This window comes from Salvelinus namaycush, chromosome 17 (genome assembly GCF_016432855.1).
Source record: "Salvelinus namaycush isolate Seneca chromosome 17, SaNama_1.0, whole genome shotgun sequence".
NCBI lineage: Eukaryota > Metazoa > Chordata > Actinopteri > Salmoniformes > Salmonidae > Salvelinus > Salvelinus namaycush.
The window spans coordinates 6014997-6028606 of NC_052323.1; the positions used below are offsets into that span (position 1 = coordinate 6014997).

At 42.0% G+C, this 13610-nt stretch overlaps 1 protein-coding gene across 1 annotated transcript in view; it reads left to right on the plus strand.

Moving 5' to 3' along the window:
• Window positions 1-13193, plus strand: part of LOC120061985 (neuronal membrane glycoprotein M6-a) — a 35425-nt gene extending 22232 nt beyond the window's left edge. The window contains exons 3-7 of the mRNA XM_039011771.1: window positions 8218-8374; window positions 8846-8999; window positions 9272-9348; window positions 9624-9689; window positions 11050-13193. Of these exons, the coding sequence (XP_038867699.1) occupies window positions 8218-8374; window positions 8846-8999; window positions 9272-9348; window positions 9624-9689; window positions 11050-11202 (607 nt within the window). The 3' untranslated portion in view covers window positions 11203-13193. The remainder of the gene's footprint in view (window positions 1-8217; window positions 8375-8845; window positions 9000-9271; window positions 9349-9623; window positions 9690-11049) is intronic.
• The last annotated feature ends 417 nt before the right edge of the window (window positions 13194-13610 follow it).

The following is a 13610-nucleotide window of genomic DNA, read 5'->3' on the forward strand; positions in this document are numbered from 1 at the left end:
TTTACATCGTTTTCTTCATATATATTTTAATTTCTTATGTATGTATTTTAATGTCACTTTCCGTCTACGGACTGAATATACTCTCCTGCAACTCGCCTCACCCAATGTGGTACGGATCTGCTATTTTTATACTTTAGAACCGGAACCCCCATCAGAAGCTAGCCAGCTAACTATACATCCTTTTTCTGGACCCTGTCTTTCAAAGATAATTCGTAAAAATCCAAATAACTTCACTGATCTTCATTGCAAGGGTTTCCCATGCTTGTTCAATGAACCACAAACAATTAATCAACATGCACCCGTGGAACGGTCGTTAAGACACTAACAGTTTACAGGCGGTAGGCAATTAAGGTCACAGTTATGAAAACTTAGGACACTAAAGAGGCCTTTCTACTGAATCTGAAAAACACCAAAAGAAAGATTCCCATGGTCCCTGCTCATCTGCGTGAACGTGCCTTAGGCATGCTGCAAAGAGGCATGAGGACTGCAGGTGTGGTGAGGGCAATACATTGCAATGTCCGTACTGTGCAACGCCTAAGACAGCGCTACAGAGAGACAGGACGGACAGCTGATCGTCCTCGCAGTGGCAGACCACGTGCAACAACACCTGCACAGGATTGGTACATCCGAACATCACACCTGCGGGACAGGTACAGGATGGCAACAACTGCCCGAGTTACACCAGGAATGCACAATCCCTCCATCAGTGCTCAGACTGTCCGCAATAGGCTGGACTGAGGGCTTGTAGGCCTGTTGTAAGGCAGGTCCTCACCAGACATCACCGGCAACAACGTTGCTTATGGGCACAAACCCACCGTCGCTGGAACAGACAGGACTGGCAAAAAGTGCTCTTCCCTGATGAGTCGCGGTTTTGTTTCACCAGGGGAGTTGGTCGGATTCTGGTTTATCGTCAAAGGAATGAGCGTTACACCGAGGCCTGTACTCTGGAGCGGGATCGATTTGGAGGTGGAGGGTCCGTCATGGTCTGGGGCAGTGCGTCACAGCATCATCGGACTGAGCTTGTTGTCATTGCGGGCAATCTCAACGCTGTGCATTACAGGGAAGACATCCTCCTCCCTCATGTGGTACCCTTCCTGCAGGCTCATCCTGACATGACCCTCCAGCATGACAATGCCACCAGCCATACTGCCCGTTCTGTGTGTGATTTCCTGCAAGACAGGAATGTCAGTGTTCTGCCATGGCCAGCGAAGAGCCCGGATCTCAATCACACACAGAACGGGCAGTCACAATCACTTCTGGGACCTGTTGGATCGGAGGGTGAGGGCTAGGGCCATTCCCCTCAGAAATGTCCGAGAACTTGCAGGTGCCTTGTTGGAAGAGTGGGGTAACATCTCACAGCAAGAACTGGCAAATCTGGTGCAGTCCATGAGGAAGAGATGCACTGCAGTACTTAATGCAGCTGATGTTCACACCAGATACTGACTGTTACTTTTGATTTTGCCCCCCCCCCCTTGTTCAGGGACACATTATTCAATTTCTGTTAGTCACATGTCTGTAGAACTTGTTCAGGTAATGTCTCAGTTGTTGAGTCTTGTTATGTTCATACAAATATATACACATGTTAAGTGTGCTGAAAATAGTGCCTGGTTGACAGTGAGAGGACGTTTCTTTTTTTGCTGAGTTTAGCTACAAGTCAGTTAGCCACTGCTAGCGGTCCTCAACGTTAACTCAGACATCAGCCAGCCTCAACCCGGTCAATTCCTGCCAGTCTGCCAGCGCAATATCAACCCAGAGCATTTCGGACTGCTTTTTCTCTACCACATCTTCCTACCGCAAGCTCTGAACCTTTACACCGGACCATCGCAGCTAACTAGCTGCTATCCAAGTGGCTACTCCTGGCTAACGTCTCTGTCCTGAAGCAAGCACCAGTTAGCCTGGATCTAGCCTCGAGCTAGGCCCATCTCCAGGCTAGCCAAAGAGGTCCACCAGCCAATTCTTGGGCTACAACACCTGTTTTGCCAATTGGCCTGGACCCTTTACTGCCGACATGGAGCCCGCCGATCCAACACGACTGGTCTGCCGCGGGACCGTCCGAGGTGGTTTCAGCATGCTCTTCCGTTGCGACGTCGCCGGATGCCCATCTGCTAGCCCCGGCCTGCTAGTTGTCTGAATCACCGTGTCTCCAGCTCGCCTAGCGAAGCAGTGACTACGGAATTGGCTCCCTGACTCATCTAGTGCTACTCTTTGGACCCTATCATTACTCGGCTACACATGCCTCTCCCTAATGTCTATATGCCTTGTCTATTGCTGTTTTGGTTAGTGATTGTTGCCTTATTTCACTGTAGAGCCCCTAGCGCTGTCCATTATGCCTTAGATATCCCTTTTGTTCCACCCCCCACACATGCGGTGATCTCACCTGGCTTAACTGGTGCCTCTTGAGACAAAACTTCTCTCATCGTCACTCAATGCCTAGGTTTACATCCACTGTACTCACATCCTACCATACTCTTGCCTGTACATCATGCCTTGATTCTATTCTGCCCCCAGCACCACTCCCATAACCCAGGCGCTCTCATTTGTTGACTTCTGTAACTGTAAAAGCCTTGGTGCATGAAGCATGTTAACATTAAAAGCCTCTTTCCTAAGTTTTTTTTCTCTCACTGCTTTAGCACACATTCCGCCAACCCTGATGTCCTAGCCGTGTCTGAATCATGGCTTAGAAAGGCCACCAAAAATCCTGATATTTCCATCCCTAACTATAACATCTTCTGACAAGATAGATCTGCCAAAGGGGGCAGAGTTGCAATCTACTGCAGAGATAGCCTGCAGAGTTCTGTCATACTATCCATGTCTGTGCCGAAACAATTCGAGATTCTACTTTTAAAAATCCACCTTTCCAGAAACAAGTCTCTCACCCGTTACCGCATGTCATAGACCCCCTTCAGCCCCCAGCTGTGCCCTGGACACCATATGTGAATTGATTGCCCCCATCTATCTTCAGAGTTTCTACTGTTAGGTGACCTAAACTGGGATATGCTTAACACCCGTCCTACAATCTAAGCTAGATGCCCTCAATCTCACACAAATGATCAAGGAACCTATCAGGTACAACCCTAAATTTGTAAACATCATATCATCCTGACCAACTTGCCCTCTAAATACACCTCTGCTGTCTTCAACCAGGATCTCAGCAATCACTGCCTCATTACCTGCGTGCGTGATGGGTCCGCGGTCAAATGACCACCCCTCAGCACTGTCGCTCCCTAAAACAAGTCAGCGAACAGGCCTTTCTAAACGACCTGGCCCGGGTATCCTGGAAGGATATTGACCTCATCCCGTCAGTAGAGGATGCCTGGTTGCTCTTTAAAAGTACTTTCCTCGCCATCTTAAATAGGCATGCCCCATTCAAAAAATGTAGAACTAAGAACAGATATAGCCCTTGGTTCACCCCAGACTTGACTGCCCTTGACCAGCACAAAAACATCCTGTGGCATTCTGCATTAGCATTGAATAGCCCCCGCGATATGCAACTTTTCAGGGAAGTCAGGAACCAATATACTCAGTCAGTTAGGAAAGCTAAGGCTAGCTTTTTCAAACAGAAATTTGCATCCTGTAGCATTAATTCCAAAACGTTTTGGGACACTGTAAAGTCCATGGAGAATAAGAGCACCTCCTCCCAGCTGCCCACTGCACTGTCACCACCGATAAATCTACGATAATCGATCATTTCAATAAGCATTTTTCTACGGCTGGCCGTATTTCCACCTGGCTAACCCTACCCCGGCCAACAGCTCAGCACCCCCTGCAGCAACTTGCCCAAGCCCCCCCTGCTTCTCCTTCACCCAAATCCAGACAGCTGATGTTCTGAAAGAGCTGCAAAATCTGGATCCCTACAAATCAGCTGGGCTAGACAATCTGGAATCTCTCTTTATAAAATTATCAGCCAAAATTGTTGCAACCCCTATTACTAGCCTGTTCCTCCTCTCTTTTGTATCGTCTGAGATCCCCAAAGATTTGAAAGCTGGGGGTGCCACAGGGTTCAATGGGGGTGTCACAGGGTTCAGTTCTCGGGCCGACTCATTTCTCTGTATATATCAATGATTCCGCTCTTGCTGCTGGTGATTGTCTGATCCACCTCTACGCAGACGACACCATTCTGTATACATCTGGCCCTTCTTTGGACACTGTGTTAAAAACTTCTTGGGGATAGTCCCCTTTTTAAAATGTTTTTCTAAATTACATACCCAAATCTAACTGCCTGTAGCTCAGGCCCTGAAGCAAGGATATGCATATTCTTGGTACCATTTGAAAGGAAACACTTCTAAGTTTATGGAAATGTGAATTGAATGTAGGAGAATATAACACAATAGATCTGGTAGAAGAAAATACAAAGAAAAAAACAACTGGTGTTTTTTTTACCACCATCTTTGAAATGCAAGAGAAAGATGACTGTTATAGCCATCACTCTGGTTACAATTCAGATAGTGTCCACAAGATAGCAGCAGTGTATGTGCAAAGTTTCAAATTGATAACCTGGAGTATGACTGATCCTCAAGACTTTTAGTGTGAAGTCCACAGGTACATTTGGGGAAATCGTTAAGACATTCACATTCATATTCCATTTCTCTGCAAGTATGTCATCAAATCTGTATACTTGGACTTTGATTTAGCTTTCCAAGTAGTAGTAGCCATATTATAAGTTCAAAATTTGCAAAACAACCAGTTTTCATAACTTTATAACCCTGAATATCCTTATACTTTTGTCCAAAATGAAAAGGCATGGTGTCATACAAGGTAAGAAACTACATTTTACAACATATACACAGTTTACTCCCATAAAGCCCAGCTCATTGGCTATCTAGCTAGCTTTGTTTGACCACGATTGGTGCTTATTTGACAAAGATACAGTCGTTCAAGAGATGGCCACACACGTCATCGGTGTGCCATGAAGGCGACGCTCTCTGAACAAATATGGTCCCTATAAGATATACTACACCCCTAATGAAATAGTGAAGTCTTGTTACCTTCTAGGATCTCTGAGGAATGGATACGAATGTGATTTGACTCGTTGAAACAACATTTAGGGTGAGATTTTCACAGATTCCTTTCTTTGCAAATTGAACGAGTGGAAATACAAAATCGATAGTGCATGCTATATGGACCTTTTTAGGATATGAAAAATGATTTTATCTAACCAAACGACACTTCATGTTATCTCTGGGACTTTCTGTGTAACGTTCGTTCTCCTCCTCGTCTGAGGAGGAGCAAGGATCGGACCAATATGCAGCGAGGTATGAAGACATAATGATTTATTTAAAGAAAGACGAACACGAAAAAAACTCTTAACAAACTACAAAACAATAAACGACGTAAATAGACCTGAACATGAGAACTTACAGACAACGAAGAACGCACGAACAAACTCACAAACGAAACAGTCCCGTGTGGCATAAACACTAACACAGGAACAATCACCCACAAACAAACAGTGTGAACAGCCTACCTTAATATGGTTCTCAATCAGAGGAAACGTAAAACACCTGCCCCTGATTGAGAACCATATCAGGCTAATTAACAATGAACCTAAACATAGAAACACATAACATAGAATGCCCACCCAGCTCACGTCCTGACCATACTAAACAAAGACAAAATAAAGGAAATAAGGTCAGGAACGTGACACTTTGGATGATAAATCAGAGCAAGATTTCAGAATGTAAGTACACATTTCACCTTCAGAGGTGAATTTATCAAACCTATCGTGGGGAAAAAACAGTTTTGTTGTTAGGAGCTCTCCTCAAACAATAGCATGGCATTTTTGCGCAGTAATAGCTACTGTAAATTGGACAGTAGAGTTACATTAACAAGAATTTAAGCTTTCAGCCGATATAAGACAGTTCTATAAACCGACATTTGTTCTTACTCTAAAATCTGCGATCTTGACAAAACGCGCTGAATGATTTACAACTGTCCCGTTGATGGGATGCCGATCCTTAATTAATTTCAAGCCTCCAAACGAGCTTCAATGCCATACAACACTCCTTCCATGGCCTCCAACTGCTTTTAAATGCTTGTAAAACTAAATGCATGCTCTTCAACCGATTGTTGCCGCACCCGCCCGCCCGACTAGCATCACTACTCTGGACGGTTTTGACTTAGAATATGTGGACAACTACAAATACCTGGGTGTCTGGTTAGACCGTAAACTCTCCTTCCAGACTCACACTAAGCATCTCCAATCCAAAATTAAATCTAGAATCGGCTTCCTATTTCGCAACAAAGCCTCCTTCACTCATGCTGCCAATAATACTCTTGTAAAACTGACTATCCTACCGATCCTTGATTTCGGCGATGTCATTTACAAAATAGCCTCCAACACTCTACTCAGCAAACTGGATGTAGTCTATCACAGTCCCATCCGTTTTGTCACCAAAGCCCCATATACTACCCACCACTGCGACCTGTATGCTCTCGTGTGCCAGCCCTCACTACATATTTGTCGCCAAACCCACTGGCTCCAGGTCATCTATAACTCTTTGCTAAGTAAAGCCCCGCCTTATCTCAGCTCACTGGTCACCATAGCAACACCCACCCGTAGCACACACTCCAGCAGGAATATTTCACTGGTCATCCTCAAGGGCCATTTGACCAAGAAGAAGAGTGATGGAGTGCTGCATCAGATGACCTGTTCTCCACAATCACCCGACTTCAACCCAATTGAGATGGTTTGGGATGAGTTGGACCGCAGAGTGAAGGAAAAGCAGCCAACAAGTGCTCAGCATATGTGGTAACTCCTTCAAGAATGTTGGAAAAGCATTCCAGGTGATGCTGTTTGAGAGAATGCCAAGAGTGTGCAAAGCTGTCATCAAGGCAAAGGGTGGAAGAATCTTAAATATAAAATATATTTTGATTTGTTTAACACCTTTTTGGTTCCTACATGATTCCATGTTATTTCATAGTGTTGATCTCTTCACTATTATTCTACTATGTAGAAGATTGTAAAAATAAAGAAAAACCTGTGAATGAGTAGGTGTGTGCAAACTGTTGACTGGTACTGTACATTCCAACATAAATTCATCCGTTATTTTGCACTCTGGCACACACAGACGAGAGTGCTCTGAAACAGTTGTTGCAGTGACATTCTATTGCAATGGATACTTGCATAGTGGAGTCTTTTGTTAAGTTTAACTACACGATACATTAAAAAAAGCTGCGTTAGACAGGAGTAATTACACATACTGACCAGCTCAAATTGACAGAAGCGTGCTATATGGCAGACCAATCCAAACTCATCTCTCGGCATGTCCAGCTCAGCATGTCCACTCTTTATCTCAGCCAATCATGGCTAGTGGGAAGGCTGCTAACTTTTTCTGTGTTTTAACCAACTAGGCTTGTAATTTAACAATTTTATTCGTATTTACAGATGGCATACAAGTTTGTTTTTAAAAACATGAAAGTTCACGTTTCAAGAAGTCATTTCTGCCCAAAAAGATATTTTGATAAAAAAAAAAAAATGTCTTTCCTGTGAAGTAGTGACCCGTGACATACGTTTAGTTTCCTGAAACGGGTCACATATATGGGAACTCCTTCAAGACTGTTGGAAAAGCATTCCAGGTGAAGCTGGTTGAGAGAATGCCTAGAGTGTGCAAAGTGGTCATCAAGGCAAAAGGTGGCTACTTTGAAAAATCTAAAATATCTTTTGATTTGCTTGACACTTTTTGGGTTACTAACTGATTCCATATGTGTTATTTCATAGTTTTGATGTTTTTACTATTTTTCTACAATGTGGAAAATAGTACAAATACAGGAAAACCCTTGAATGAATAGGTGTGTCCAAACTTTTGAATGGTATTGTATATGAACCTATTTCCATGACAATAGCTCAAACATGACAGGAGACATGCTTGTTCAAAGTTTGATATTTCCGTTGATCACTATAGCACCCTCCCTTGGGCCAATCGGTGTAATTTTGGAATTTCAGTTGAGTACTATAGCACCCATCTTTTTCCAATCAGTGAAATTTTGTAGATTACGAATCTCTATTGCAAGACACCCAGGTCATTCACCCAAGTTTCGTCAAAATCAGTCCAGTGCTGTCTGAGATATCTCGTGTGACGAATGTACGACCGCACTAATGTACTAACGGACGGAGAACAGATCCACTGTCCCCTCCCCGATTTCATTGTGGGGGAGAATAAGTCACTTGTATAATTACTGTATAAATAAAAAAGTACACATTTGCCTTTTTCCCCCTAGGATTGACATAATCAAGTACGTGATCTATGGCATCGCCTCAGCGTTCTTTGTCTACGGCATTCTGTTGATGGTGGAGGGCTTCTTTACCAGCGGAGCCATCAAGGACCTGTATGGAGACTTTAAGATCACCACCTGTGGACGTTGCGTCAGTGCTTGGGTAAGGGATAACTGATCACTGAATGATAAGGTTTATTGACATTCAAGAGTATCTCGTTATGTTTTATATGAATGACCTGTATGTAATGCGATGGCCCTTAGGGGGCCAATCTTTTTTTTGTTGCCATATATCACAATTATTGTCATAATTTAGAAGTTAATGGGCATAATGTTTCCCAAATTTCTTTTGAGTAGCCCCATCCATTCCACTTTCTATTCCAGTACTGGTACACCTGTTTCAAGTGGCCAATCATCAAGTCCATGATGAATTTAATTAGGTGTGCTGGAATAGATCAAATAAGTGGAATGGGGAGTACCTGAGGAGAGGTTTGGGACACACCGATACAGACTCGGTCTCAATAAATCCCGATAGGAAATTGGTGGGACGTCAATGTTATTCCTAAATCGTTCTTTGAAGCACGGTATAGCAATTGCAACCTGGAATCTAACGAGTCTCCTCTATCTGTCTTAGTTTATCATGCTGACGTACATCTTCATGCTGGCTTGGCTCGGGGTGACAGCGTTCACCTCCCTCCCCGTCTTCATGTACTTCAACATCTGGACCATTTGCCAAAACACCACCATCCTGGAGGGGGCTACTCTGTGCTTGGACCCACGCCAGTATGGTAAAGAATCAGGATATAGCTTGGTCTGATGCTTCTCTCTGGGGTTTTTCCTACATACAGTATTGTCCATGGGGTGAGCTACTGATGGACAGCTTTACTAAGTGTTGTTACTGTTGCACATGAATGGGTTGTAAAGGTGAAATACAGCTTTGGAGAGGCATGATGTGTAAAGGACAGGTTCATGGTTTAGTTTGATTTCGGTCTTGTATTTGCCACAGTGGAAATAACAGGTGCAAATATCTAAGTGGCCTTTTTTTCTCCTCTCATTTCAGGTATTGTGCCAATTGGGGAGGGGAAAACTGTATGTGCTGGTTCTGAGAAGTTTTACAAAATGTGTGAATCAAATGAGGTATATCAAATAAAACACTTGACAAACATTGACATACCATGTGAGTACAGTATATGTTTGTTTATGCCATATGTGATTCTTGCTTCCAAAGTAGTAAAACATCTCAAGTAATATTGAAATATTGATGTTTGAAAGCCAGAATAACCATGCATTTAAAAACATTCCCATTTACACGAAGGCTTTTGTTTTTCAAGTAATTCATTTGACCACAAAGTAAAAGGTGAGTTTAATGGGGAAGCCTGACTAACAAGTCCTCTCCTTTGTCTTTAACACAGCTGGACATGACATTCCACCTGTTCATTTGTGCCCTGGCTGGTGCTGGAGCAGCTGTCATTGCTATGGTGAGACACAAAAACCAATGACTTTTCTGACATTACAGCGTTGATTCATATCCATTTGAAGGCAATATCACATCTAATGGACCATGCCATTTGTATGAGCCGCTGATATCTGTACAAGCCGCTGTATGGATTATACCTCATGTTCCTCATGTGAGAAAATATGAATCAGACATGTCTGTTTTATTGAACTAGGCTTACAAATGGAAGTACAAGGTTTTGATTTGACGTGGCCATTTTACATATGACAATAATAGGTCGAATACAAGCGTTAACTGGGTTGATTTCTATAGCTACAGTAAAAATCTATGTTTTGCTACATGCGTGTGGGTGTGGCTAGTGAGGCAGTATTTGGCGGAGTAGAGAGAGAAGATTTTTCGCTCTCTCAGAGATGCAAGGCATGTCACAGCGTTGTCATGGAAACTGGGAGAAGAAAGGTCCAGAGCTTGGTGAAAACATCACTCAGTAATTTGTGAGGAGCCATTTTCTAAGAAAGGGAATGTGGTCGTTAGTCAATGATGATGGTGCAAAGTGCAGCGCAACATTTAACTAAACAAATTGCTGGCAAAATTAAACAGTGGTGGTACACAGATACAGACACCGATTAATGATTATTTAAATGATTAATAAAACAAAATACTAAGACGAGATGATAAACGGAATGGATGTAGAGTGTTTTCACTATTCCAGTCCTCACAGCTCAGACTGCAGCTTTTGTTCGAATCCTTTAGAGACCAGTTGGTCTTTGTGTAGATTTAAATCCATTAGCAGGCTGCTAATAATGTCCAAGATTCAATTCGAAAGGTGTGGCAATGTAACAACCACAGTCATTTAAGCACAATACATTCACAATGGCAGTGTCTCAAAGGATCCTTTGCTGCCACGGAAACCCTGCATACCGCCCATTTTTTCTAATGTACTGCCACCTGCTGGCATGTCAGTGAAATTACACAATTGTACATCAAAAAAAGAACATATATAATCAATACATTGTTTTTCGCCTCGAGAAGACCTATTGTAACTCTTTTTTTCAGCTTGAAAAAAAGGCGTGGGCCACAATTATAGCACTTTATATTTCTGCTGATGATGTCATGATGTGAACATCTCTCTTCTGATAGAGCATGCTTGATTAGAGGGGTATATTCATTTGTGAAGACTTTTCCACATTTGAAAGAGAAATGGACCCAAAAAAGTGTGTTTTCCAATTAAGTACATGGTGAAAATAGGGTACACTTTCTTCCATTTCGTGGAAGGCATTCTTCTTTCCCAAATCAATGTCAGTGGAGAATTGAAAGACCAATAATTTTCTGCATTTTTTATTTTCTCCCTGAATTAACTTATGGGTGACTTATCTCTGTTTCAGATCCACTACCTGATGGTGCTCTCGGCCAACTGGGCCTACGTGAAGGACGCGTGCAGGATGCAGAAGTATGAGGACATCAAGTCCAAAGAAGAGCAGGAGCTCCACGACATCCACTCCACCCGCTCCAAGGAGCGTCTCAACGCCTACACATAAGGCCAGCGGGAGGCCTGGCCCTGCCACCCTCTCCCCTCCTCTCCACCATCCCCTAAAGAGGGGGGTGGGTGGCGCCCGGGGTCCTCGCCCCCTCTGATGTCACTGGTGCATCATATGACAAAGTGGTCCGGGGGACCCTCATACAACCCCCCCAAACAGCATTTCAGATGACAAGCCCCATTATCACTCTCATGGACTGCATTATTATTATTATTATCATCATCACCTGTATTATTGTGTTTTTTATAGTATTTGGTAGTTTCGTACGTAGTAGAATTAGAAGTAGCTAGCAGCAGTATTTTTCGTATACGTTTTTACTTTGGAGAACTTTTATTTGGATTTGATCAAGTGTCATTATTTTTCCACCTTGTATTATTTATTTCTCTTCATTTTTGAGGTGGTCAGTTGGGGCTTAAAAGGGTTTCAAGCACATTTCTCGTGTTTGTGTGTCTATTTAGATCTCATTTTAAAGAACTATGTAAATGGTGGGTGATCAGTTTTGAAGACTTCAATATTTTCAATCACACAGGGGAACTTTTAAAGCTCCTGAAGCCTTTACATACCAGTACTGCCAGGGATCTAAATATTAACTTTGAAGTGAAAGAAATTTGAATCATATTTTAACATATTCTTTATTTTTTACTCCGGTTACACGATAGTGTTACCAAATTTTTATTTAAAAAAAATATAATTTTCTAGCTGTGCCAAGCCTGTTAAACAGGAAACACTTAGGTCAATATCAAAGAAAAAATTAGCCCCCAAAATGATAAACAATTAATAATTTTGTTACTATTTGAGGCATCTTGCGAATTTAAAGCTGTGTATCGACTGTAACGCAGGGCTCTCCAACCCTGCTCCTGGAGAGCTAACATCCTGTAGGTTTTCAATCCAACCTTAATCTAGCACACCTGATTTTAATAATTAACTAGTTGATCAGCTGCATCAGATTAGTTACAACTGGGGTTGGAACAAAAACCTACAGGAGGGTAGCTCTCCAGGAACAGGGTTGGAGAACCCTGTTCCAAGGACTGGGAATGATTCGAATGTCTTTATTAATCATACGCCACACAAGCACATGCAAATATGTTCTCATACCCTCTTTTTTATTTCATAAAGTTTAACTTTATAAATATTAGTATAAAACAAGTTTTTGCAGATTCTGCGCTGTATATATTGAGATATAAATGCATACTTATATGTTTAGCACTACAAATTCAGGACAATTCATAAGATAATAAAAATAAGTTACTGTGGTTGAATCCACTACTGATCTCTCAGTCTTACAAAAATCTTGATGCTAAAAAAAGTTGTTGGTGTAACATGTCACTATTTGGTGGATTCATCAGACGTAAGAAAAGTGTGTGTCACACAGTTAGTTATTATGTTTATGACATCAAAAATGTGATTGTCTTGCTTACACATCCTTATGCCATAGGACTCCGAAGGTGGCCTACCATTTCATTGCCTGGCAATATTTGTTTAATCAGTATTTCTAAGAGCTAGTTTTGGGAACTTATTTGACCATTTCTGTGCTCTCTCTAGGTGTAAGCGCATTGATGTTCAACTCAGAGTTGGATAACTGTAATGTTAGGTAAAGACTGTGAATTTAGATGTTTTTCGTGGCATGGACATGCATTAATGGTATAGAATTATTAACTCAAAAGTCATTTTATTTACACTTTGCCTGTCTTGCTGTGTCAACCCTTTATGTGCAGTACTAAACCCCCCCCACGCTAACAGCATTATACTACTGATATTAGACTGTATTGTTTGAGTTGTCTCTGTTTAGTTTGTAATGAGCTATCAACCATGTCTTAAACTGATTCTTGTGCCAACGTCGCTTCTACAGTAAATGACTTGACAATGCTTTCGGCTTTATCCTACAATTAGTCTTTTGTACTTTCAACAGAAAGATTACTTACGTAGCAGGATTTCAATTGAAAAAATGTGCTTGCATAAATAAAAATTACTTGTGTACTTGTTAATAAATAGTTTGTGGGTCTTGTGTGTGTATTCCCTGTTAACAGTTTGCAGTGTTGGTAATACTCTGTAACTATTCATGTAAGTACAATGTAACAAGTATTGTAATTTCCAATTGGGTTGGGGTAAGAGTTAGGGTTAATGTAGTAAGTACAGTACAGTGTAACACTGAGTATTACAAAAAGATAATGGTATGTATTGTGGCAGAGAAGCCACCAGGTGGAGACTCGTCGAGGCCTGGTGACAGACGCAGTCTACATTTAATATATTTTACTAATTGAATATTTTTTCATTTGTTAATATTTGTCAGACGTTCTTTTCAATTTAACATTATAGAGTATTTTGTGTAGATCAATGACCCGAGGCATCATTTGGTTACCCTCCAAACGGCTATCTACAGGACAGGCTTGGGCCACTGCTGCCCTCCA